General features: G+C 40.1%; 3 protein-coding genes and 1 pseudogene across 7 annotated transcripts; 3 read left to right on the top strand and 1 right to left on the bottom strand.

Moving 5' to 3' along the window:
• Window positions 1-5762: 5762 nt before the first annotated feature.
• On the top strand, window positions 5763-8045 carry LOC126633834 (putative pentatricopeptide repeat-containing protein At5g37570; annotated as a pseudogene).
• On the bottom strand, window positions 7938-26806 carry LOC126582260 (developmentally-regulated G-protein 2-like). 5 transcript variants are annotated; one of them, XM_050246324.1, is made up of 12 exons: window positions 26677-26806; window positions 26332-26429; window positions 26141-26208; window positions 25840-25916; window positions 25534-25714; window positions 25252-25308; window positions 24957-25031; window positions 24678-24797; window positions 24325-24495; window positions 23801-23914; window positions 23516-23686; window positions 22912-23306 (listed from the first exon to the last, which is right to left on the bottom strand). In XM_050246324.1, exons 2-12 carry the CDS (start codon window positions 26399-26401, stop codon window positions 23211-23213), a joined length of 1200 nt encoding a protein of 399 aa, XP_050102281.1. In that variant the 5' UTR covers window positions 26402-26429; window positions 26677-26806; the 3' UTR covers window positions 22912-23210. The 5 variants fall into 5 exon arrangements, with proteins under 5 accessions (XP_050102286.1, XP_050102284.1, XP_050102283.1 ...); XM_050246325.1 differs by having other exon boundaries at window positions 26570-26715; XM_050246329.1 differs by lacking the exons at window positions 22912-23306; window positions 23516-23686 and adding an exon at window positions 7938-8202.
• On the top strand, window positions 18496-20356 carry LOC126582261 (omega-amidase, chloroplastic-like). Its single transcript, XM_050246330.1, has 8 exons — window positions 18496-18652; window positions 18768-18989; window positions 19089-19182; window positions 19309-19513; window positions 19599-19614; window positions 19754-19834; window positions 19935-20017; window positions 20110-20356. Exons 4-8 carry the CDS (start codon window positions 19470-19472, stop codon window positions 20183-20185), a joined length of 300 nt encoding a protein of 99 aa, XP_050102287.1. The 5' UTR covers window positions 18496-18652; window positions 18768-18989; window positions 19089-19182; window positions 19309-19469; the 3' UTR covers window positions 20186-20356.
• LOC126582259 (putative pentatricopeptide repeat-containing protein At5g37570) lies at window positions 20490-22853 on the top strand. The gene is made up of 2 exons (XM_050246323.1): window positions 20490-21746; window positions 22134-22853. The coding sequence occupies exons 1-2, from the start codon at window positions 20744-20746 to the stop codon at window positions 22781-22783; spliced, it is 1653 nt and encodes a 550-aa protein (XP_050102280.1). The 5' UTR covers window positions 20490-20743; the 3' UTR covers window positions 22784-22853.
• Window positions 26807-27288: the final 482 nt, after the last annotated feature.

Raw genomic sequence — 27288 nt, 5'->3', positions numbered from 1 at the left:
TGCGGGAATAGAAAACCAATTCATTAAGAGTGATAAGCATGTACAAAATAAGTAAGTCAATCGGTTTACATTCATGTACATTCAAGGTGAAGAGGGTAGAAGAGTGCCAAGCAGGGCCTTCAACTCCAACCACCGCACCTCGCCCATAATAACCTCGGCTTGCCGGTTCCTCTTATCCAGCTTCAACCGCTCAACCCGTTTCGCGTTCGCCGCGTACTCGGTTAGGCAATCTTTTCTACCCGACTCGAAGTCCTTAGCTAGCTCGGAGGCAATGGCCGATCTACGTTTCGCTAGTTCGGCCATTTGACGGTCGAGCTCGGCCAATGCTTCACCTTTTGCTTTTAAAGCGTCGATTTTCGGACGGAGAGCATCTTGGACGGCCGTGGCAGCTTGCAGGTCTTGCTCGGCATTTAGAGCGGTCTGGAAAATACTAAATGTCTCCCGAACCCGCTCCAATGCAGACGATGCCCGAACGATAGCATCTCCGCTCAGACGACCGTCAGCTCCGAGGTCGTTCAGACATGCGCCAAGCAAGTCAAGACCGTTGCGCTCGAGTACTTGCGGCGTCGAAAGTGACAAGACTTCTCGCAACTGAGTTAGAGCAGTTGAATCGGTAGTTTCAGTCACGGCGGCCGAAGGACCAGACCCTGCAGTTGTGCTGGAGAGGATGGCTTTGAATTCGACCTCCCACGAAGCCTGCACACACAAATCAGGTTAAGCTCAAAAGAAGTTATGAAAAGGATAGTAAGAAGGTTTCGTTTTTTTAACCTTTCGAGAGGAGACCTCGGCCATGTCTCCAGGATCGTTGCTCGAACCTAAAGAACTCAATGGTCGAGCCCAGTGTCTTAAACTGCTTCTCAGTTCACGCGGCCGATGGAGATTATCTACGTTCGATGGCCACTGAGGCGGCCAAGAAATATAGATAACGCCCTTCGGCGCGTAGAATTTTCGATGAAAAGAGTGTATAGGCACCTGACATTTAGTATTTTCCTCGTTTAGAATTCTAAAGCAGAAAAGTTACCAAGGAAAAACGGTGGAAGGTACTTACAAAGGCCGAAGTGGCTTCCTGGGAAGGATTATTGAGGTCCTGGTCCTGAGGATGAACGGGCGTCTCCGCCGTCGCCTCTGGCTCCTCGGCAGGTCGCTTGCCACGGTCGGCCGTGGAAGGGCCGACCGAGACAGCCGCTTCGAGTGCGGGATTGAGGTCTTGGTCCTGCGGAGAAGCAGGCGTTTCCGCCGCCGTTGTTGGCTCTCCGACCGGTCGTTTGCCACGATCGACCGTGGAAGGACCAACTGGAACAGCCGCCTTGGACGCAGGTAGAGGTCGACGATGGCGACTCACCAATGGAATTTCATCGCTCCCCTCGCTTTCCTCCAGGATGAAAATCGAAGGTTTTGGATGTACGGGAGAAGCCCCCTCGGTCGTAGGGACTGCCTTTACTAGGACAGGGGCAGTCTCGACCGATGGAGCCACAACGGGTGCCCCGACCCCAGAAACAGGCCGGGCTTGGACTGTTTCTGTGGGCGGAGTTGGCTGTTTCTTGACCAAGGGTTGGCTGACGGCAGGAGAAGGAGAAACACTGGGAGTCGTCGCCCCCGTGGTTTGACTGGAGATGATGTGGATCTCCCGTGCTCATTTCTTTGCCAGCTTTTTGACCCGCTTGGTAGGCAGCGGAGGCTCGATAGCCGGCTCAGCCTCTTGGCGAGGCCGTTTGTTCAGTACGGCTCGACTAGCAGTCTTAGCCTTCTTAGCAACGACCGATTTTTTCTCGGCCGCAGCCGCAGCGACTACCTCCACCTTCCTCAATGGCCGACTACCTCCACCTTCCTCAATGGCCGACTACCTGAGAGAGCAAAAGCAAATCAGCAAGGCAAATCAATGTGCAAAGTTGAAAGAAAATGGGAGAAATGAACAGTTACCTTGAGCTTGGGGGGCCGAGGTTTTCTTAGGTCGATCGCCAAAGCATTTGTTCAACACACTTTCGACCGGAGCACCAAAGAACTTCTGGGTATACTCCTCCCACCAATCACCGAAGGTGTCAGTGCAAAAGGTTTCTGGGGTGGCCGGTCGAAGGCGGAAATTTTGACATTGCTCTTGGAACTCCCTCGTGGCAATATTGCATTCCTTCTCCGAGGAACCAGGTTCACGTCCACGGCTTAGGACGGTTCGGGAAGAGAGAAGATGGACCGGGCAGCCTTGGAGGTAGCCGAGTTGTCGAGCAAGGAAGTTAGGATGGTACACTTCCCAACCCGCTCGTTTCCCATCGCAGCCGAGAGGAAGGTCGCGAGTGAGCACGAACGACCCCCAAGACTGACGAAGGTCGGCATCTTCGTCCGCGCCCCACATGGATGTGGGTAGCCTGATGGAGGAAGGATAGTCTCGACGACGACATATCAGGAATTCATCGTTGGAAAGGTCATCAAGGGTGAAAAGGTACTTAAATACCTCTTCGGCTTGGTGAGGGGGTGTCGGTTGGGAGGCCAGCTGTGGTCCGAGCGCTTCCGTTAGCGAGAAATCGGTGATGGCCGGCCAAAGGGAGGCGAAGTAAACTTGCAACCAGAGTTGGAAGACCCAGAGGAGACCATTCTGGTGTGGGTCGATCTTGTGAAGGGTCGTCTCGGCCAGGCAGCGGAGGAGATTGACAAGAATGTTGGAGCTAAGTGACAGGACGTGACCACTAGCCAGGGCCTCAACGACCGGCATGTTCTCGACCAAGCATTTGTTCGACTTGGTACAACAAATGTATTTGTTTACCAATAGAAGAGGAAAGCTTCATGTTCCCCTTCTCGCAGGGCCTCTTCTCCTCGGCCGGCGAAATGGAGATAGAGGGCGTTTTAATTGAAGAAGTTCTTGTGGAGTTTCTGAACGTCTTCTTTCGACGGGATTTGACCCTCACGGCTCAACGTCTCAAAGGCCCGTCGATCGAAAAGCGTCTTCAAGTCAAGATTCGACGGGTACCCGGAGAGGGCCGCATCGACGGAGAGTCCAGTTACCGAGGTGCCCAAGATGGCGGTGACATCAAGAATAGTGGGGCCGATGGGACCAAGGGGGAGAACCATGGTGTTGGTGGCCGAACACCAGAAGCACAGGGCGGCTAGGAGAAGCTCCTTGTCGAGAACGACATCCATAGATGAGAGGAGGATGGCGTCGTAGATGCCGAGGGCCTTCCATTGCTCGTCGAAGGGCTTTTCCATTCGAACAACCCAAGCTGCCCAGGTTGTAGTGGTCGAAGGCCAGGAGCCTTGAGGTTTCGCCGCATCCCATCTCGACCATTCAAACCCTTGGAGCAAGGGTGATAGGCAGTGCTCCTGGAGAAGTCCAGTAATGGCTGACGGTACTGCCACTTTGAAAAAAGGACCCAGGATTTGGTGTGAAGTGTTCATGTCACTTTCAAACCGTATGGTTTTGATGGAGCTTCGATCGAGAATCTTCTGACACTGATCACATTCCCTTGAAAGCTTAGAGATGAAGGATGCCATTGTAGGAAGTTTAAAAGGTATGGTGGAAAATGTTTTTTTCTGAGTTAGGGGATTTGGAGATGAATACCTGGGAAAAGAACTGCGCTGGAAAACAAAGGCAAGAAATTTCAGAGAGATTTTGAAAGCGTAAAGTATGAATGAGGGATTCTCAGTATTTATAGGATTTTGGAAGGAAGGGCAATCTTTCGAATTTCAAAAACAAAGGGCAAAATCGACCGAAGGAATTGCTAATCATGATGAACATTTGGGAAATGCAGTTGAGAAGACCGAGGGTCTCAGATTTTGGGGGCGCACGATTACGTGTGGTGGCGAGATTAATGGCGAAAGACGTTTCGACGTCTGCACGATGACAAGCGGCTCGCGGATTGAGGTAGAGTGGCTAGGTTCAGCCATAAGGTCATGATGGCACGACGGTTCAGGTGGCCGCACACCTTAGACGTCATTATGGGGATTGGTCGTGTTAGAAGACGCCACGTGGCAAGTTGGTTAGCAGGATCAAGATCGTGCAATCGTGCTCAATAAGTGCGCCTTGGAAATAGAGCACTAGGGTTCTGAGGATTACATTCGCTTCTTCAAGGCCGAACCTCGGCCAACGAATTCAGGCCGAGGACCTCAGAAGCGAGGGGGTAATGTTTGGGCCCAAAATAATAGTTTGGGCCGAGTATAGAATCATTCTCGGCCCGGAATGCCTTGCGACAAGAATACCATGGATCGTTCAGTACGTGGGCCTCCAAACCTAGGTCGGCTAGGTCATAACGCAAGAGGTCGAATCCTAGTGCAATGAGGAGTCTCGGCAGGACCCGGAAGCGAATCCGGCTCGATTAAGGACTAGGTTCACAGTCCTAGTGAAAATAGGACTGGTCGAGTTGGTGCTGATCAGGAGAAGAAGACCTAGTCCGAGTAGGTTTTTAACTCGGCCTTGGGGGGAGCCGTTGCTATAAATAGAAGAGGCTGCACATCATTCAGGGCCCTGAAAATCAATACAAAACTGCCCTGCACAAACTTTCAACAACTTGAGATTTTTTTTCTTTCTTTTTCGCTGTCACATCTTCCGTTGGCATCAACAGCATTGTGGAAGCAACCGGTGATATCTTAAGTCGGCATAGATAACTCTGTCACCGTAGAATCAGTCGATCTCGCAGTATCTTCCGTTGGCATCAACAGCACTGCAGCGAGAACGGTTGATTACCTATCCAAGTCTCGGTCGAGGAGGATTTCTGGATCCTTATTGATTAAGGTCATCTCATTAGCCTTCTCGGCGAAGTGAGGTGTTACGGTATATCGAGCTCGGCGCTTTGCTCGCCGAGTTATTTTATGATTGGATATTCCCAAGTGGGATTTAGAGTTCGGCATTCAGACGGCCGAACCACGTTCACCATTAAAACTTATATTTGCTTTGAGTATTTGTGCCCTTACACTCTGGTGTCGATTCGGCGTGAGTTTACTCTGACGAATAACATCATTGTGACTGAATCCGACGACGACGACTCGTGAACTTCGTAAGAATAGTAACCTTGTCTTCAGGTTCGAGAGCCCAAGAGGTCGAGACGTGTTCCTTTCTCGGCCACAATCGCAAGACGCAGAAGTCAGCCGCGCACCCAACGCAACATCAACAAAATTTACTCCTCGGCCGAGCTCGGCCAACGAGTTGGCACGCCCCGCATTCACCGAAGGACGTAATTAGCTTATAGATTACTCGGCCTGCGCGCCACGTAGGCTTGGTAGTTTCTAGGGTCAACAGTTACACATTTTCAGTTGGACCTTCTCGTTCTACTTTCTTAGTTCTCTTTCTCATCCAGCAATGTTACATGATGATTGAAACTGTATACTATCTAGTTCACCATTTAAAGATCAACTATGCAATAATCAACTAAATTAGAAATCGTTTAGCCGTTCGATTAACGTTGTAAAATTTCAGCATTTAATAAATAATATGATTCGTATATTTATTGGATATCCCTTAAATAAATAAAACGATGTCAGAATTGATTATTTTTTAATGTTCTAAAAACAGATGGTGCAAATTATAACGGAGAGATTATAAAAAGAGAAAGAGAACCGAACAGGTAGGATAATGACAGAGGCACCAATTTGTTTACCACCGTTTTCATGTCAACTGATGACAAATGGATTGCGTTGGATTAAATACATAAACAAAGGGGTTTGGCAGATGACAATCGAATGCCACCAACAATGTTCAAATCAGTAGCATGACTTCGAAATTCATTCCCTCTCGAAATTCATTCCTTTGTGTAAGCAATACCGTAAAGCAGCTAAAATAAAGCCACATTCTCTTACTCAAAGCCCCAACTGAACCCAACCGCCGTTACCATCTCTTGGCTCAGTTGCTCCAGCGGCTCCCGCAACTCCCTGGTGACAACCTCCGGTATGCCCACAACCTGTTCGACGAAATACCCAACTGCAGAATTCAGTTCCTCTGGACCTCCCTCATCCACTCCAATGTGCTTCACGATCGCTTTCGTCAATCCATCGCTCTATATGCTCAAATGCACCGGGTTGGCGTATCGCCATCTGGGTTCACCTTCTCTTCCGTTCTCAATGCCTGTGGTCATGTCCAGGCGGTTTTCGAAGGGAAACAAGTCCACGCGAGGCTTCTGCAGTGTGGTTTCTTGGAAACGGGATAGTGCAAACTGCGCTTCTTCATATGTATGCAAAATGTGGGCTTGTAAGGGACGCGAGGGATGTTTTTGATTCGATGGAAGATAAGGATTTGGTTGCTTGGACGGCCATGATTTGTGGGTTTTCGAAGATGGGACTGATGGGCGAAGCGCGGTGGTTGTTTGATAACATGGGGCAGCGCAATGCAGTTTCTTGGGCTACCATAGTTGCTGGGTACGCGAACAATGGTGATATGGAAAGGGCAAAGGAATTGTACGAACGAATGGTGGATAAAAATTCAGTGGCGTGGGTGGCTATGATAGCGGGATATGGGAAACGTGGTAATGTAGTGGAGGCCGAGATGGTATGACGAGATACAGATGCCAGATGCGTCATGTTGGGCAGCAATGGTGGCTTGTTATGCTCAGAATGGTTATGCAGCAGAAGCCATTGGGATGTATAAGAAAATGAGGGAAGCAAAAGTGAGAGTCAGTGAGGTGGCAATGGTGGGAGCTATTTCAGCTTGTACACAACTTGGGGAAGTTGAAATCGCAGCCACATTGGCAAGGCATGTGGAGGAAGGGTTTTGTGGTAAGTTCTAATTTAATCAATTCTTTCAATCGTTTGGTGTCAAGGATTCAATTGGATTGGCTAACTCATTAGATTTAATGTATGTTGAATGAAGAAGTGTCAATTTCCAAGATTCAATGTATGTTGAATGAAGAAATGGGTGTCAATGTATTCATTTTAATCTCCAAAAAAAATGATAGGATGGGGAAGCAATAAGTTTCCTTCGTTGCTAAGACATGTTCAACCTTCAATTTAGACGAAATTCGGAAGTCTTCATTCAACATACATTGAATCGAGTGAGTTATCCAATTCAATCTAAACACCGAACGAGGCCTACGACTTGCTATCTTTTGCATTGCTTACATTCTGTAGTGCTGATGCGTCCTCATTTACCAAACACTTTCAGAGAGGACAATCTTTGTATCCAATGCATTGATCCATATACATTCCAAATGTGGAAACATAGCCAGGCATGGAGAGAGTTCAACAGAATGAGCATGAGGGATGTCATATCCTATAGCGTGTTAATCACTGCCCTCGCTGACCATGGAAAGGCCAAGGATGCGTTGGATCTTTTCTCGAAGATGCAAAAGGAAGGAGTTAGACCGAACCAGGTAACATTCGTCGGTCTCCTCAATGCATGTAGCCATGCCGGACTGATTGAGAGAGGGTGCCAGTACTTTGAGCTCATGGCTCAGGTTTTCGGCACTGAGCCACTAAAGGAGCACTATGCTTGCATGGTTGATCTTCTTGGAAGGGCTAAATGCTTGAAAAGGCATACAATCTTATAATAGACAATGTTGGTGTCGCCAATGCAAAGATTTGGGGGTCCTTGTTAGGAGCTTGCAAGGTTCATGGCAATGCTGAGTTGAGCGAGATTGCAGCCAGGCAGCTCTTCGAAATAGAACCGCACGATGCAGGAAATTACGTGCTTTTGGCAAGTACTTACGCAGAAACAAATAAATGGGATGATGCTGAGAGAGTGAGAACGATGATGAATCAAAGAGGAATGGTAAAATCTCCTGGATGTAGCTGGAGAGGTTCTACTATCTAACTGGGTAGTAGACTATAAACTTTCTCATCGAAAAAATACTCTTCTCTTTCTACAAATGTGTTCATCCGATTTAGGTAGATAGGCTCGGAATCTATGCTCGGCACGCGAGCAAGATAAAGCCGAAGAGCGTTTTCGAAGTGTATTAAGCACCATCTCCAGAAACAGAGATCATGGTGCAGTAAGACCCAACAAGCATCTGGAATCAGAATAATCATGGGACCCAAAAATTACGCAGAGAAATCAATGCGATATTGTATGTATCTATAAGGAAATTTCACTTGCAATGAACAACAGAAAGACCGGTTTACCTTTTTCTTCACAATTTGGACCACATCTTCAACATTCAAAACATGACCGAGGCCACAATGCTGTGGGTAGTGCCTTGCACTTGTACCCCACACTAACACGTATTTGACTTCCTTCACCAAACTCCTGTGTATATGATTACAGAAGTCTCCAACAGTGCAGCCCCCTCTATCCTACACACACATGCAAAGAGGAATAAGAGAAAACAAAGCAAGCCAGAAAGCTCATATGATGGAGAGCTAATTGATCCTATAAAGACACACACAACAAAAATATTTGCAACTTACAGCAGAAAGAACTACTGGATCACCGAAATCAGGTTGCTGGCCCTGCGGCTTTGTATAAACTCTAACAAGTCCCATCTCTTCCCACATTTTTGCAAGTAGTCTGTCAAAGTTCAGCTGTGAGCAAGATAAAAACACAGAGTTAAGTTTCCTGAACCGTTTAATACGCAAAGTTAATTTTCCTGAACCGTTTGAAAACCATTTCATTTTTAGTTTTTGGTTTTCAGCTTTATTTTATTTTTTTTAACTGAAAACTTTCCAAACAAGATTTCAATTTTCTGAACTGAAAACGGAATGGTTATCAAACAGCCTCTAAATCAATTGTAATGTAATGTTTACACATGTTGAAAATTAGGGTCCAACAAAAACACAATTCTAATGGAAAGAACCACAGTAGGCAATGTCTTCTGTGCTCTGACCAAAAGTTTTTCAATTTTGCAACTGCAGAGATTGCTCAAGGTTTCTTACTGGTAACACAGATGTACTCCGTATCTCATTTGAATAAAAACAAGAAGTGTAGAACTTGCCTTGAGATTGCAACTAATGACAACAGAATTCGGCTGACGGGCTAATTTGTCCACATCATCAATACCAATAACGTCTATCTTGTTGTACACATATACACACTTCATGTATTTCCGGTTTCCCTCAATCACATCAATAAGATCATCCACTGTCGCATCCTCGCGAAACAGCAACTGCATTAAATTTATCATACATGAGTATTCTTTTCCATGGGATGAGCACAGAAAAGAAAGTATCACCCAAACGAAAGATTGTACAGTGACTTGAAGAAAATCATGTACCATTAGTTGTGTATGCCCAATAAAAGAATCACCATTAGCTTTGATAAAGGACAATCTTGACTAATCCTAAGTACCTCAGCATTGTGAATTTTGTATTCGTGTAGAATTTGATAACAAAGCTTCTCATCCACATGAGTCAAAGTGCAAGTGCTGTTGAAAGAAATTCCTCCAGTCTTTTTCGTTTTGATGTATATCTGCCCGTGGAACAAAATGTAAAATCCTGCTTAAGTCCACAGTTAACAAAGCAAACCTAAAAAACAATATATGGAAACAGCTAAAAACCCGACAGAAACTAAGCCCAAGTTCAGTCTGTTTTCAAAAATGCTAATAAATATTAAGAGGATAAAACTTTACGATAATCATAATGATCGCTTGTGTTAAAAGTCATCACTGTAACAACCCGTCCCTAACTTTACGATTATATTAATTTTAAATGGGTGAATTGATGAAAATGCCCCTAGAGGCAAGGATGTTGACTTTCGTTGACCAGCGTATTGTGAGACGTTTGAAATAGACCTGGCATTCGTGTCGTGTTTTCCGTGTTCGTGTCGTTTTCGTGTCATACCCGATATCTTAACGGGTCGTGTCGTGTAACACCCGTTAAAATAAACGGGTAAAATGACCCGACCCGAAATCGACCCGATAATATTAACAGGTAATATGACCCGACCCGTTACCCGTTAAGGAAAATATATTTTAAACCAATAAATAATCAAATGAAAAACATAATACTAAATAAGTATATACATTTCATATTATCACATCCAAAACATAAAAACGCAATTTTGTTTTAAGTATATTTTCGCTTACCTAAAGTCTTTAATAGTTTTTTAATTAATGTAGAAGTGTAAAAAAATATAGAAAAAATATATAAACACTCGTAATGACAAGTTTTTTTCAACGATCCAACCGTCAAACTTATTTGTACACATTCCAAGATTGCAAACGTAAAAAATTGTAAAAAAACAAACATTCAAATATTACGTAACGGAACAAAAGTTATCAACGGTTATAAACGAAAAATCACAATTTAACGGTTATTTTAGCTCCGATTTTGATGATTTTTTTACAGATACACTCCTTGACCCTATAAGAATGTAATGAATAAATTTGATCTTTAATTTAAAGTATTTACACTAGTAGATACCACAAAAACTTATTTTATACTTAATAGAAGTATAATATTAACTTTAAGTGTTTGTTTAATCTATTGTTTTGACGCAATATGCATTCTACGAAACTTTTTTCAACGATCCAACCGTCAAACTTATTTGTACACATTCCGAGATCACATACATAAAAAATCATAAAAAACAAACATTCAGAGATTACGTAACGGAACAAAAGTTTTCGACGGTTATAAACGAAAAATCACAATTTAACGGTTATTTAAGCTCCGATTTTGATGATTTTTTACAGATACACTCCTCGACCCTATAAGAATGTAATGAATAAATTTGATCTTTAATTTAAAGTATTTACACTAGTAGATACCACAAAAACTTATTTTATACTTAATAGAAGTATAATATTAACTTTAAGTGTTTGTTTAATCTATTGTTTTGACGCAATATGCATTCTACGAAACTTTTTTCAACGATCCAACCATCAAACTTATTTGTACACATTCCAAGATCGCATACATAAAAAATCGTAAAAAACAAACATTCAGAGATTACGTAACGGAACAAAAGTTTTCGACGGTTATAAACGAAAAATCACAATTTAACGGTTATTTAAGCTCTGATTTTGATGATTTTGTACAGATACACTCCTCGACCCTATAAGAATGTAATGAATAAATTTGATCTTTAATTTAAAGTATTTACACTAGTAGATACCACAAAAACTTATTTTATACTTAATAGAAGTATAATATTAACTCTAAATGTTTGTTTAATCTACTGTTTTGACGCAATATGCATTCTACGAAACTTTTTTCAACGATCCAACCGTCAAACTTATTTGTACACATTCCGAGATCGCATACATAAAAAATCGTAAAAAACAAACATTCAGAGATTACGTAACGGAACAAAAGTTTTCAACGGTTATAAACGAAAAATCACAATTTAACGGTTATTTAAGCTCCGATTTTGATGATTTTTTACAGATACACTCCTCGACCCTATAAGAATGTAATGAATAAATTTGATATTTAATTTAAAGTATTTACACTAGTAGATACCACAAAACTTATTTTATACTTAATAGAAGTATAATATTAACTTTAAGTGTTTGTTTAATCTATTGTTTTGACGCAATATGCATTATACGAAACGTTTTTCAACGATCCAACCGTCAAACTTATTTGTACACATTCCGAGATCGCATACATAAAAAATCGTAAAAAACAAACATTCAGAGATTACGTAACGGAACAAAAGTTTTCGACGGTTATAAACGAAAAATCACAATTTAACGGTTATTTTAGCTCCGATTTTGATGATTTTTTACAGATACACTCCTCGACCCTATAAGAATGTAATGAATAAATTTGATCTTTAATTTAAAGTATTTACACTAGTAGATACCAAAAACTTATTTTATACTTAATAGAAGTATAATATTAACTCAAGTGTTTGTTTAATCTATTGTTTTGACGCAATATGCATTCTACGAAACTTTTTTCAACGATCCAACCGTCAAACTTATTTGTACACATTTTGAGATCGCATACATAAAAAATCGTAAAAAACAAACATTCAGAGATTACGTAACGGAACAAAAGTTTTCGACGGTTATAAACGAAAAATCACAATTTAACGATTATTTTAGCTCCGATTTTGATGATTTTTTACAGATACACTTCTCGACCCTATAAGAATGTAATGAATAAATCTGATCTTTAATTTAAAGTATTTACACTAATGGATACCACAAAATCTTTTTTATACTTAATAGAAGTATAATATTAACTTTAAGTGTTTGTTTAATCTACTATTTTGATGTAATATGCATTCTACAAAACTTTTTTTAACAATCCAACCGTCAAACTTATTTGTACACATTGCAAGATTTCATACGTAAAAAATCGTAAAAAACAAACATTCAGAGATTACGTAACGGAACAAAAGTTATCAAATGTTGTAAACAAAAAAATCACAATTTAACGGTTATTTTAGCTCCGATTTTGATGATTTTTTACAGATACACTCCTCGACCCTATATGAATGTAATGAATAAATTTGATCTTTAATTTAAAGTATTTACACTAGTGGATACCACAAAAACTTATTTTATACTTAATAGAAGTATAATATTAACTCTTAAGTGTTTGTTTAATCTACCGTTTTGATGCAATATGTATTCTACGAAACATTTTTCAACGATCCAACCGTCATACTTATTTGTACACATTCCGAGATTGCAAACGTAAAAAATTGTAAAAAACAAACATTCAGAGATTACGTAACGGAACAAAAGTTTTCGACGGTTATAAACGAAAAATCACAATTTAACGGTTATTTTAGCTCCGATTTTGATGATTTTGTACATATACACTCCTCGACCCTATAAGAATGTAATGAATAAATTTGATCTTTAATTTAAAGTATTTACATTTTTTATATATGAGTGATTGTATATATATTTTTTTACATTTTTTACACTTCTACAATAATTATTATTAATTTTGCCCTCAAATAAAAAACATTATTCATGAGGGTTTGAAGGATTTTAAAAATCTAAACGATAATATAAGTGTAACAATTATCTATTCGTGAAGGAATAATGATAAATCACGAGTGTTTATATATTCTTTCACATTTTTCATACTTGTATGTATGTCTTCTTAGTTTTTGCATATACAAATACTATACTAGTATATTTTAATTTTGGACAAGAATATGTTATGTAAAATTTATCCTAGTAATGATAATAAGGAACTCTCATAATAAAAATAAATAATGACTAAAACTTTTTTTTATTTTTTTATAATTTATATAGAACAATAATACAAAACTATATATTTAATATAGAATATATTGTATATATTAATATGACTATTGTATTTTATAATAAATCTTTTAGTAATTAAACTTTAAAATTATTAAAATAATTTTTTTCTTAACGGGTCGAAACGGGTTACCCACGTGTTACCCGCGTGTATACCTGTTAAGAACCCGTTATTAACAGGTTCTTAACGGGTCACCCGATAGTGACCCGATAAGTTATCGTGTTGACCCGAAACCCGTTATTTTCGTGTCGTTTTCGTGTCGTGTTATCGTGTCGTGTCAAAAACTGCCAGGTCTAGTTTGAAACATTCGTTTAGTGTATCCTCGTAGTGATCGTCATTACAAACATGTGGGCACAAACGAAATCAAATTCGGAGTTACAACGAAAATTTTACGAAACTACGAACGTGAAGGGCAATTTGATAATTTCACGCTTACGGGAGATTTTCTTTTTGTTTTGTCTTTTATGGGATTGGAGTGTCAACAGAGTGGGACCCACAACCCACTATTTTTCCTCACTCCCGTGTTCCCTTCCAAATGCTCTCAGCCTCTCATTGGTTGCCACCTCACTTCTCTCCCTCATCCATCACCTCTCTCTCTTCCCCTCATTATCATCTTCTTCTCTAAAGAACAGAGGCCAAAAGGCCAGGAACCAACCACACCACCACCATATCATTGCCACTTCGGCGAGGCAGCCATTGTCACAACCATGCTCAAGGACACTCTCGTTTCCTCTCTCTTCTCTGTTTCCTCCCTCATCTTTCTTCGCTCTAACACTTTCGCCCTCTCCGGAAACCACACAGCACCACCACCCGATTACTCTGGCAAGCTAGACCATCATATCACCACCGCGCCTTGTCATTCCCAATCTCTGGTAGGTGGGCTGGGGCTGCAGGCCCAATCCGAACCAAGCCCAGGCCAAAGAGGTCTGCTTATTCTTGCTCACAGCTAGCCCAACGGGCTGCAACCATGGTTCAAGCATCAAAACGACGTCGTCCTAGTGGCGTGTTCGACGCGGCTGGGTTGCAGGCCAGCGCGCAGGTCAATGGCAGTGCCACAGTGGTGGTGTGGCGGTCGTGCCGCACAGTGTTCCAGAAATTTTATTTTTTTCGACTTTTCTTGGGTTTGAAAAACCCTAAATTGCTTCTAATTTATTTGTATGCTTTGACTCACAAATTCCACATATATGTGTGTGTGTGTGTCTGAAGGAAAATATAAACATCATGTTCATGCATCATCGGGAATGTTTTCATGCTTCGTGAACGTTTCAAATATCTTCCTTTATTTTAAGCGTACCTTATTGGCAGAAAACAAATAAAAGCCTTTGAATTTTGTAGAGGAGAACCTCCTCCTACGATCCTTCAGTTCCTTAGCTTCTGGCAAGAGTATGCTGATAACGTGTTGTAGGCCTATTTAACTAAGATATTCTAAGGGAATAGAGTGGGGGAGAAAGATTTAATTGTCAGGTGTGTGTTGTATGCCTTTATTTATAGTAGTAGGATAGGTTAAATCCTTACCCTTTTAGGATTACAACTCTAATAGGATATTAACTACTAAAGGTAATATTCAAAGATATCCCGAGATACACTAAGGTTTATACAATCATATTCCTATTCTAAATATGACTGCAACACTAACTATATATTAAATAATGATTCAGAAGTGAACAACCACATAATAAATAATATTTACAACATTATTCTCATATTTTGTGGCTTCTCAGCCAAACTTATTTAGAAAAAGAATCTCCAAACTGCAGCAAGGATATATATGAATGTTAGAAACGCTAGTGCATTTAGTAATTTTCATTTTATTTTTAATACGGTTGATATTACTACCTGCAATTTATATATTAGGAAGAATGGGAGAGTTTGAACTTGGACGTAGTGAGTTGGAAATGAAGACTCTTGCTATCATGACAATTCATCACTTGTTTGCATGCATAATTAGCCCCCTATAGTTTAAGACTAATTAATTACAATATCTTAGGTCGATATTTCACCATATGTTATTACAAACAATATTAATATTCTAAACTATTTAAGAGGGTTTGAACCATAACATAGTAGGTTAAAGAGAAATTGTCTATGTACAGGGCAATGCCCCACTTTTGCATTTTTGTGCTTTGTCTACATCAATCCAGGGCGGAGCCAGCTAACGGCTGTCCTGGGCTTTAGCACACCCTAAGTTTTAAAAGATGAAAAAAAAATTGTGTTAGAATAAGCATGTTAGGGAAAAATTGAGTCTAATATTGCACAAAACAGAAACTTAGCCTACCCTTAACACCTAAATTGTACTACATACTACAAGTAATATGCATTGTTTTTGTAATGAACACCTATTGTCACCAACTTTTCTTGTCTTCTGTATTTCCTCTTGCTAATTAAATAGGATGTCATAGTCGGAGTAGTTGCGTTATCAAAATGCCTAGTGTTCTCTTTCAATTGTTTATCCTCTTGCAAGTTTAACGTTTATTTCAAAAAACCAAAGCTTGTACAAGAACAGTAAACTAAATAAGATATAAGTTCTAATCAGTTTATGGCTATTATCTAATACACGAAGAAAATATCAGAAGTCCTTAACAAGCAAGCACATAAAATGATCAAGAACGAGCCAGAACCCCACTGATCATGATATTATCCCTTGATTAGAAATCCTTTTACTTGCAGTGTAAGTTTCTAATACTAATAACTAACTGCCAACAGTGGCATGCCTATCACACATACAACTCATCTGAGGAGCCTTGGCCTCTCTGTGGCCTCCAGTGGGACTTAGGAAACATTCAACCGAACAAACTCTCGCAGGAGCTTTTGTCTTGCAACCAACAAGATTTATAAAAGAGAGAAATTAGCCAAAGAAGAAGACAACAGAGGACCTTATATGATCTTACATGATTGGGATAGATAACATTGAGGTTCTGATATTATCTACTTCTGTGGGTGTGACTTCCATGGAATTCTCTTGATCCTCGTGAGGTGTAAATGCCAGCGGGTTATCACCAGAACGCAGTCGGTCAATCAGAGTACGGCAGATAGGGCAGCCGGAATGAGAATCAAGCCACATGTCAATACAAGGTGCGTGGAAGATGTGCTTGCATTTTGGTAGCCGCCTCACAGTTTCCTCATCTTCCAAACCTCTCAAGCACACTACACATTCGATGGTAGTACTAGTTTTACGATATAAAGCTTCTTCATCATCTTCGTTTTGATCAGGATCACCATCATCACTCTCTTTCTTATAACTGAATGTGATTAAATCCGGCTTCAACCTCTTATCAACCGTGCGTTCGATCTTCTGGACACGCTCGTTGCTAGTCGGAGGAGACAATGGTATTCGCCTACGATATACATACCATCCGATTACGACTGAAATGATGAGCACACCAAATACTACGATGCCTGATACGACTAACATGGGTTTAGGTTTAGGCTAGGTTTAGTTTGTTGTTGATACGGGAATATTACAAGTCTTTGGGAATCTTAATTAGGGGGCCCTGCTTTAAAGATTCACAAAGAAAATAAGTAATCCAAAAGTGTTCAAGGATGTTGAATTATTAAATAATATGATCCGATAAGAACAAAGACAGATAGTAGTGATAGGAAGAACTTAATTGGTCTATATATTGTCTATGCCGGCTTAGCATCAAGGGTGATGTGAATGTGACAGATTGAGGTTTACTATGATGCTTCTCCACCTACTGTTTTTGTAGGTTAACTCTTGGCAAGAATTTTTTTTTTTTTTGAAGGAAAAAGAAATCTTCTTTTTGGTGAACAAATATTTAAATAAAAAGAGAATCTTCAATTTGTTCAAAAATAAAAAAGAGAATCTTCAAACCTCCTCTTTGTTTTCTATTTTCCGTGAAAATGAGAGAGAAACAGTATGGACAAGAATGTGAGCAGTGGCAGAGCCAGAAATTCATGTTAGGAGGCGCACACTTTAAACTAAAATGGACATAATATATGCAGAAATTATCTCGTTCTTTGGGTCACCTTGGTATCAAATTTAAAAGTGAGTGACCATGCATTTATTCTTCATTATAAATGGTCAACTACATCAAAAGTTGAAAATAAAACATTATTACATGCACATCCATTTATTCTTCATTCTTGATATCAAATTCAAATGTGACTGACCATGCATTCATTTTTTTATAGTGACCAAGAGAACATTTTTCTAAAAACATGAAGGTATGAGAGCATATGAAGGGTTTTTTGTGCTAATTTGGAAAAATATGATTTCATAGACAATCTAATAGAGGGAAATGAGAAATTAACCATAATAATAGTCTGCAAGCAAAGGAAAAAATTGTACATAGGCCAGAAATAGAGAATATGATCAACTAATATTAGTATAGTTTCTATTTGTTGGATTGAAGTTAATTGGACTAACCACTACAATTACAAATTCAAGCTGATAGTGGTATTATAAAATTAATTAATGATAGTAGAGGTTGTTAGGAAAAAATAATTTGAGGATAGGAAAGGCTTCGCCACTGAATGTGAGGTGGTAAAATAGTAAGATGTAAGTAGGACGTTTTATATTTGACTTCTGAGTTCGATAGGATTAACTCTAGCATATTGGCAGCTGCATTTTGGAAGATGTGGTCAATAAGATGTTGTCACTAGCATTTTGGCAGCTGCCTTGGGTTTAACTTTCCATGGAGTCGATCATACTAAAATTGGGCAGCTTGTGATTTTTTGTTTTTCTTTGTGAAATTATTGCTTGGTGCTTGTCTTCTGAATTCTGCATGCATGTTATTTTTATTTATACATGCAACATTGTAAAATAAAAATAAAAAAATCAAACTTGAACATTATGAATAGGCATAAATACTCTTAATCAATTTAACTACAAATCGCTTTCATTCCTTTGTCTGAATGTGTTGAGGCAGGTTTGGTTGTTGAATAATGTTATCCAAAATTATGAGATAAGTTAGAAAAATTGGTTGCACAAAGTTTCAAAGAGGGTGACAATAAACAAGTCAAACATATAGAAAGGCGTTCCCTTTTGCTTCCTAATTTAATCAAGACCTAAAAAACTCCGATTTGTTATGGCATCTCTCTGGAACACCAGTAATCCCGCCATGGCTGATGCCTCAGATCCATTTCAAATAAATATTTGAACACTATAGTTTCCAACCTTCATGTTCCACTTTTTGAAATGTGGCTAAATGTCGCACTTCTTTTGTGTTCTTGATCATTTCTTGAGTCTGAAAAAATTACTAGAATTCTTGCGAATATCTGAACTTAATCAAGTTGGTTACAATATTGTGCTCTCCCCTCTGCACCTAACTACCTGAGTTCCAGTTCCCGTTCTCATAGTTTAGATGAGTTTAACGTAGAATATCGATTATATAAAAGGAGAACTGCATACTTTTCACAAAAAATTGTTCTTTTGGCGATTATGCATAGGTATTACAAAGGTGTGATATAACTGAAAACAGTTTTTGCTATGGAACAGTTTAAGGTTGCTCTATGTCAGTTGTCAGTTACTTCTGACAAGAATCAGAATCTTGATCGTGCCGGCATTTCGATAAAAACTGCCGCCGAGCAAGGCGCAAAGCTACTTGTTTTACCAGTGAGTTAACTACCTAGTAACTGCTCATGTGGTTGCAGCCAAGTTGTTTGTATAAATGTCTGTGAGAAGTCCTCAGGACATAATCCATTTGGTTTGAATTGCACTTTTGTGAAAGGAAATGTGGAACTGCCCTTATTCAAGTGACTACTTTGCAAAATTTGCTGAGGATTTTACCGATGAGGATGCCTCGCCGACGTTGTCCATGCTATCGGATGCTGCTTATTGCCATGGGATCACAATCGTAGGAGGGTCGGTGCCTGAACGGGATCATGGCAGGTTGTATAATACTTGCTGCATATTTGGACCAGATGGAAAGCTCAAAGCTAAGCATAGGAAAGTAAGAACATGTTAATTCGATAACATTAGACACGGAATTAGGAGCGTAAAATTGGATAGAACACTTGAAAAGAAGGTGTTGGTGTTGCTTCATTTGCAGATACATTTATTCGACATTGACGTTCCAGGAGAGATATCATTTAAGGAATCTGACTTCTTTTTGGCAGGAGATCAAACTACCATAGTGGACACAGGTATGCATCCGAAACTGTCCTAAACTTTCCTCGAGGAAATGTGTGATGTCAAATTTTTTATTTCAAGATTTTATCCGGATTGTCTATGAGTTAAGCCGCTGTTGAGCAATTGTAGAACATTTGCAGAAGTTGGTCGTATCGGAGTGGGAGTCTGTCATGATTTACAGTTTCCTGAACTTGCTGCATTGTACAGGAAAAAAGGTACAGGGTTTTGTAAATGCGGGCTTAGTTTTTAATATCTTATCTATAAATTTCAAATAATAATATGCTATCCCGGGGCATTCAACATGAGCACTGGTGAATTGTTGTGGGAGCTCGTACAGAGAGCAAGGTAAGAGTATATACCTTATTTTCTACTTGCTCACCATTTTCCTCCTAAACTTCCTATGTTCTAACAGTTACTTCCCTCTTTTCAGGGCAGTTGATAACCGGGTACGTATAAAGACTGACTTGTCCTGTTGCTTTCGACTTTGTATCTGTACATTTTTCTACTGTTCTACAGCCTAAAAACAATTCTAACATGACCTTTCCCCTCCCCCTGCCCTCTTTGGCTTCGGAATCACGGTGTTAGTTATTCGTAGCTACTTGTTCACCTTCTCGAGACTCCACTGGTTCTTACACAATATGGGGACACTCCATGCTAGTTGAACCGGTACTATATAGTGTATAACGCAAACAATTGATGAGCATGAATGAACAAAAACACAAACGATCGTTTTCTTCATTTTTGTGTTTTGTGCTGTAATTGGCAGTCGGGCGAGATAATTGCAACCGCAGGGCATGAGGAAACTATTGTAATCGCCGAGATCGATTACTCTAAAATTCAGCTCCAAAGGTAGGTAGAGTTTTTGCAGTTAAATCTGCGGTATGTTATGTTCATCTTTTTCTGATAGATATTTATGTTGACGTTGTGTGTAAATAATGCAGAAAGAGCCTCCAACTTGATGAACAAAAGCTGGAAGACATCTACAAGTTGATCGATGGGCATGAACTAAGTCCTTGAAGCCTTGAAGGATATAAACACTTGGTAACATGTGGTTATGTTTTCTGTAGTAAATCGTTGGAAGATATTACACGACCACCGTTTTGTAACACATTCTCGGTTGGACCTTCTTGTTCTACATTCTCAGTTCTCTTTCTCATTCTGTAATATTACATAATGATTAAAACGGTATACTATCTAGTTCACCATTTAAATATCAACTATGCAATAATCAATTAAATTAGAAGTCGTTTAACCGTTCGATTAACGTTGTCAAAATTTCAGCATTTAATGAATAATATGGTTCGTATATTTGTTGGATATTCCTTAAATAAATAAAACGATGTTAGAATTGATTATTTTTTGCAGCGTTCTAAAATCAGATAGTGCAAATTACAACAGATAAATTATAAAATGAGAAAGAGAACCGAACAGGTAGGATAATACCAGAGGCACCAATTTGTTTGCCACCGTTTTCATGTCAACTGCTGACAAATGGATTGCGTTGGATTAAATACATAAACAAAGGGGTTCGGCAGATGACAATCGAATGCCACCAACAATGTTCAAATCAGCAGCATGACTTCGAAATTCATTCCCTCTCGAACTTCATTCCTTTATGTAAGCAATACCGTAAAGCAGCTAAAACAAAGCCACACTCTCCTACTCAAAGCCCCAACTGAACCCAACCGACGTTACCATCTCTTGGCTCAGTTGCTCCAGCGGCTCCTGCAACTCCCTGGTGACAACCTCCGGTATGCCCACAACCTGTTCGACGAAATACCCAACTGCAGAATTCAGTTCCTCTGGACCTCCCTCATCCACTCCAATGTGCTTCAAGATCGCTTTCGTCAATCCATCGCTCTATATGCTCAAATGCACCGGGTTGGCGTATCACCATCTGGGTTCACCTTCTCTTCCGTTCTCAATGCCTGTGGTCGTGTCCAGGCGGTTTTCGAAGGGAAACAAGTCCATGCGAGGCTTCTGCAGTGTGGTTTCTTGGGAAACGGGATAGTGCAAACTGCGCTTCTTCATATGTATGCAAAATGTGGGCTAGTAAGGGACGCGAGGGATGTTTTTGATTCGATGGAAGATAAGGATTTGGTTGCTTGGACGGCCATGATTTGTGGGTATTCGAAGATGGGATTGATGGGTGAAGCGCGGTGGTTGTTTGATAACATGGGGCAGTGCAATGCGGTTTCTTGGGCTACCATGGTTGCTGGGTACGCGAACATTGGTGATATGGAAAGGGCAAAGGAATTGTACGAAAGAATGGTGGAGAAAAATCCAGTGGCGTGGGTGGCTATGATAGCGGGATATGGGAAGCGTGGTAATGTAGTGGAGGCCGAGATGGTTTTTAACGAGATACAGATGCCGGATGCGTCATGTTGGGCAGCAATGGTGGCTTGTTATGCTCAGAATGGTTATGCAGCAGAAGCCATTGAGATGTATAAGAAAATGAGGGAAGCAAAAGTAAGAGTCAGTGAGGTGGCAATGGTGGGAGCTATTTCAGCTTGTACACAACTTGGGGATGTTGAAATTGCAGCCGCATTGGCAAAGCATGTGGAGGAAGGGTTTTGTGGTAAGTTCTAATTTAATCAATTCTTTAAATCGTTTGGTGTCAAGGATTCGATTGGATTGGCTAATTCATTAGATTCAATGTATATGTTGAAAGAAGAAATGGGTATCAACTTCCAAATTTTGTCTAGGGTGAAGAAGAAATGGGTGTCAACGTATTCGTTTTAATCTCCAAAAAAATGGTAGGATGGACAAGTGATAAGTTTCCTTCATAGCTAAGACATGTTCAACCTTCAACTTAGACGAAATTGAGAAGTCTACGTTCAACATACATTGAATCTAGTGAGTTGTCCAATTCAATCTAAACACCGAACAGGCCTACGATTTGCTATCTTTTGTATTGCTTACATTCTGTAGTGCTGATGTGCCCTCCTTTACCAAACACTTTCAGAGAAGACAATCTTTGTATCCAATGCATTGATCCATATGCATTCCAAATGCGGAAACATAGACCAGGCATGGAGAGAGTTCAACAGAATGAGCATGAGAGATGTCATATCCTATAGTGCGTTGGTCACTGCCCTTGCTGACCATGGAAAGGCCGAGGATGCATTGGATCTTTTCTCGAAGATGCAAAAGGAAGGAGTTAGACCGAACGAGGTTACATTCGTCGGCCTCCTCAACGCATGTAGCCATGCCGGACTGGTTGAGAAAGGGTGCCGGTATTTTGAGCTCATGACTCAGGTTTTCGGCATTGAGCCACAAAAGGAGCACTATGCTTGCATGGTTGATCTTCTTGGAAGGGCTGGGATGCTTGAAAAGGCATACAATCTTATAATAGACAATGTCGGTGTTGCCGATGCAAAGATTTGGGGCTCCTTGTTAGGAGCTTGCAAGGTTCATGGCAATGCTGAGTTGAGCGAGATGGCAGCCAGGCAACTCTTTGAAATAGAACCGCGCGATGCAGGAAATTACGTGCTTTTGGCAAATACTTACGCAGAAACAAATAAATGGGATGATGCTGAGAGAGTGAGAATGATGATGAATCAAAGAGGTATGGTAAAATCTCCTGGGTGTAGCTGGAGAGATTCTACTGTATAACCGGGGTACACCCTCACTCTCATGTCACTGTAAATTTTCTCGTCGAAAAATATTGCTATCTTTCTACAAATGTGTGCATCCGACTTTAGCTGGATAGGTCGGAATCTATGCTTGGCACGCCAGCAAGATAAAGCTGAAGAGCGTTTTCGAAGTGTATTAAACACCATCTCCAAAACAGAGATCATGGTGCAGTACATGTTCAACATTCCATGAAGTAAATAATCTGAACTTACAACACAAGGACCAAAAAATCTACCTACTCCCATAAACACGACATTCTAGCACCAATTCTTCACATCAGAATTAATCAAATGATTTGACCATGTCGTGCTCCGTAGGCATCTCAAATACATCTCATCCGCGGATAATTCTTCTGTGGCGGTTCATGTAAGAAACTCGGGTTTGCATGGATTGCCTATCAATGATACTACTGCTTCAGGGGGGCCTTCTTCACTCTGTCAGATATACGAGCAGGGTCCGTTGAATGTGATTTAAACCGACCCCTCCCTTCCCCTTCCTTGTCCTGGAGAATCCAAATGCCAAATATTAGATTGTTTTCGAAAGAATATTTTTCCTCATCCGGTTGCAAAGAGAACAGAAAACAGTAAGACCCAACAAGCATCCGGAAACAGAATAATCATGGGACACAAATTATGCAGAAAAATCAATGCGATATTGTATGTATCTATAAGAAAGTTTTACTTGCAATGAACAACAGAAAGACCGGTTTACCTTTTTCTTCACAATTTGGACCACGTCTTCATCATTCAAAACATTACCGAGGCCACAATGCTGTGGGTAATGCCTTGCACTTGTACCCCACACTAACACGTATTTGACTTCCTTCACCAAACTCCTGTGTATATGATTACAGAAGTCTCCAACAGTGCAGCCCCCTCTATCCTACACACACATGCAAAGAGGAATAAGAGAAAACAAAGCAAGCCAGAAAGCTCATATGATGGAGAGCTAATTGATCCTATAAAGACACACACAACAAAAATATTTGCAACTTACAGCAGAAAGAACTACTGGATCACCGAAATCAGGTTGCTGGCCCTGCGGCTTTGTATAAACTCTAACAAGTCCCATCTCTTCCCACATTTTTGCAAGTAGTCTGTCAAAGTTCAGCTGTGAGCAAGATAAAAACACAGAGTTAAGTTTCCTGAACCGTTTAATACGCAAAGTTAATTTTCCTGAACCGTTTGAAAACCATTTCATTTTTAGTTTTTGGTTTTCAGCTTTATTTTATTTTTTTTAACTGAAAACTTTCCAAACAAGATTTCAGTTTTCTGAACTGAAAACGGAATGGTTATCAAACAGCCTCTAAATCAATTGTAATGTAATGTTTACACATGTTGAAAATTAGGGTCCAACAAAAACACAATTCTAATGGAAAGAACCACAGTAGGCAATGTCTTCTGTGCTCTGACCAAAAGTTTTTCAATTTTGCAACTGCAGAGATTGCTCAAGGTTTCTTACTGGTAACACAGATGTACTCCGTATCTCATTTGAATAAAAACAAGAAGTGTAGAACTTGCCTTGAGATTGCAACTAATGACAACAGAATTCGGCTGACGGGCTAATTTGTCCACATCATCAATACCAATAACGTCTATCTTGTTGTACACATATACACACTTCATGTATTTCCGGTTTCCCTCAATCACATCAATAAGATCATCCACTGTCGCATCCTCGCGAAACAGCAACTGCATTAAATTTATCATACATGAGTATTCTTTTCCATGGGATGAGCACAGAAAAGAAAGTATCACCCAAACGAAAGATTGTACAGTGACTTGAAGAAAATCATGTACCATTAGTTGTGTATGCCCAATAAAAGAATCACCATTAGCTTTGATAAAGGACAATCTTGACTAATCCTAAGTACCTCAGCATTGTGAATTTTGTATTCGTGTAGAATTTGATAACAAAGCTTCTCATCCACATGAGTCAAAGTGCAAGTGCTGTTGAAAGAAATTCCTCCAGTCTTTTTCTTTTTGAAGTATATCTGCCCATGGAACAAAGTGCAAAATCCAGCTTAAGTCCACAGTTAACAAAGCAAACATAACAAACAATATATGGAAACAGCTTAAAACCCGACAGAAACTAAGACCATGTTCAGTCTGTTATCAAAAATGCTAATAAATATTAAGAAGATAAAACTTACTTGAGGCGGCTTCTTGTTTAAACGTAAGCCCACAGCTTCCAGCTCCTTTGTCAATATTTGCCGATGACCTTCACTCTGAAACATCAAAACGCAAGCGTTATACTAAATAACTGACAGAAACCAAGCAAAACAGGTAATCAACATAATGCATCAACAGGACAGGGTCAAGAGGTCGAGCAGGTTGCTAAGAATGAAAACAATGAAAGGTCAGTAAGCAGAAGAGTAGTAAACTTATTTATCAGCTATTGATATACCAGTAGTAACAACAGCATGTTACTACCGAATAAATACTTACTTTTGAGGCATCAAGGACCATCAAAACAATATCTGAAGACTTGGCAACAGCAATAACCTGCAAGACGGAGTCTTATCAAATTCTATCCATTTCCACGATACTTGGAAATCAGAGCAGAAGAGAAGATATTGAATTGCCAAGGGCCAAATACAAGTCATCACCTTTCTATCATGAGGCGTTTATTTAAAAATCTTGCTGTAAAATTCTCATAATATTATTGTACAATAAACGAATAATGACATGTTATCACAAGAGGAGAAGAATCTTAAAGAGAATATTCACCTGCCTCCCACGACCTTTGCCTTCTGAAGCACCTTCAATAATTCCAGGAAGATCGAGCAGCTGAATTTTTGTATCATTGTAATGTATAATCCCAGGAATGCAGGTAAGAGTTGTGAACTCATAAGATGCAGCTTCAGAGTGTGTGCCCGTCAACATAGTCAAAAGTGTCGACTTCCCCACACTACAAACGATAGGCAAAACTCATAAGGACTGGCCATGTCTTGTTACTTTTAAAGCCAAAACATTTCATTTTGTTTTCTTTAAACGATACACAATGCATGTTAAGGTTATATAAATATTGCAAACCTTGGAAACCCAATAAGCGCAACACGTCCGTGACCAAACTTTGTAACTTCGAAACCATCTCCACCTCCGCTAGACCCCTGAATTTCAGTTTTGAATCATTAAAAATGGTAACTCTAAACCACAACCACATGAACAAAATTATTGTACAAAGCATTACCAAGAAGCTCATGGCCATCAAAGTTCCTAACGTTAATACAGGAAAATTCTACATTCATATCAAATTAAACTCATGTGGGTGTGTGTGGGTGTGTGTGTGTGTGGTGTGTGTGTGTGTGTGTGTGTATATGGAAAAGTTGCATACTTTTGGAGGCTCCAAAAGCTGAGTCCTGAGCTTGGCAATCTTTGCCTTGAGCTGGCCAAGATGATACTCTGCATTTTTTCAGCATTCCAATTAAATAAACAAAAAATTAAGATATAACCCAATTCATAAAAGACCATATTATATTTAAATACCCAATAAATATAGGGAAATCAAGTAAAAAGAGAAATTACCTGTGGCTTTATTTTTCTGAGTCCGAGCCATTTCGGCCTCAATTTCCTTGATCCTTTCGATGATCCCCATTGCTACTGGATTGTTTCAGCTCCTACAACTAAAAAAGCAACAGAAGGAACAGTTGAGATATACAAAACTACTAATTGGGTAATTGAAAAGAAATCGAAAGGTCTGTTTGGTTGCCGAGAAATCGTCGTTTCAACAGCGATGTCTCGGACACCAAACAGAGTGAATTACAGTGAGAGAGAACATGTTGAATTGCTGTCAGGGAGGTTGAATTCTTGAACGAAGAAATGGTAATTTGCGAATTGGAGGGAGTGGAAGAGCTGCGGTGGAGGACTCACCGTGACTCGGTTGGCGATGATGATGTCTCTGGAGCTGGAAGTATCACAGAGATAGAGAGAGAGAGAGAGAGAGAGAGGAGTGAGAGAGTTAGGGCTGAGAAGAGAGAGAGTATGGGCTTTTAAATGTAAGGATCATGGCGTCTTGGGCCTCTTTCTTGGGTACCATCTCATCAAACTTCCGGTCCTCCTCATCGGGGAGAGAACCGAACTTCGTATCTTTCATATAATCCTAATGTGTTTTTACAACAAAAGTTTTGTGCCATTTGGATAACTCATAAATTTCGTTCCTTAAGTTTCAAATCCATCAATGTGATCCTACACTTTCATCCAAGTTTCATCAAAATTTTGAACATTTAGTCACAGAAATGATCATTTTTAATAACGATGACATATTAATTATATGTCGACGATGCGACGGTGCATAAAGACCACACAAAGATGATATAATGAAACCTGATCATTTCTACAACTAAATTGCCCAAATTTCATTCACTTTGCTACAACATATCAATAGCGCTCAAGCTCTAATAATTAGTAGTTAGTAACTTCCAACGGGATCCTTTTGGTGAGGATCCGGAGGAACCGTGAATCGTGTTTGTTCATCGTACATCG

This window comes from Malus sylvestris, chromosome 9 (genome assembly GCF_916048215.2).
Source record: "Malus sylvestris chromosome 9, drMalSylv7.2, whole genome shotgun sequence".
Classification (NCBI taxonomy): domain Eukaryota; kingdom Viridiplantae; phylum Streptophyta; class Magnoliopsida; order Rosales; family Rosaceae; genus Malus; species Malus sylvestris.
The sequence above is the reverse complement of the archived record's forward strand: the minus strand, read 5'-3'. Positions and strand labels throughout refer to the sequence as shown.

Excerpts from the sequence above, each read along its gene's own strand:
- LOC126582259 (XM_050246323.1), top strand. The coding sequence starts at position 20,744 with ATGACTTCGAAATTCATTCCCTCTCGAACTTCATTCCTTTATGTAAGC. Across the intron at positions 21,747-22,133 it reads TGTGGAGGAAGGGTTTTGTG|AGAAGACAATCTTTGTATCC; the intron begins GTAAGTTCTAAT and ends AAACACTTTCAG.
- LOC126582261 (XM_050246330.1), top strand. The coding sequence starts at position 19,470 with ATGAGCACTGGTGAATTGTTGTGGGAGCTCGTACAGAGAGCAAG. Across the intron at positions 19,835-19,934 it reads ACTCCATGCTAGTTGAACCG|TCGGGCGAGATAATTGCAAC; the intron begins GTACTATATAGT and ends TGTAATTGGCAG. Across the intron at positions 20,018-20,109 it reads TCTAAAATTCAGCTCCAAAG|AAAGAGCCTCCAACTTGATG; the intron begins GTAGGTAGAGTT and ends TAAATAATGCAG.
- LOC126582260 (XM_050246324.1), bottom strand. The coding sequence starts at position 26,401 with ATGGGGATCATCGAAAGGATCAAGGAAATTGAGGCCGAAATGGCTCGG. Across the intron at positions 25,715-25,839 it reads GCGCTTATTGGGTTTCCAAG|TGTGGGGAAGTCGACACTTT; the intron begins GTTTGCAATATT and ends TATCGTTTGTAG. Across the intron at positions 24,496-24,677 it reads ACAAAATTCACAATGCTGAG|TTGCTGTTTCGCGAGGATGC; the intron begins GTACTTAGGATT and ends AATTTAATGCAG.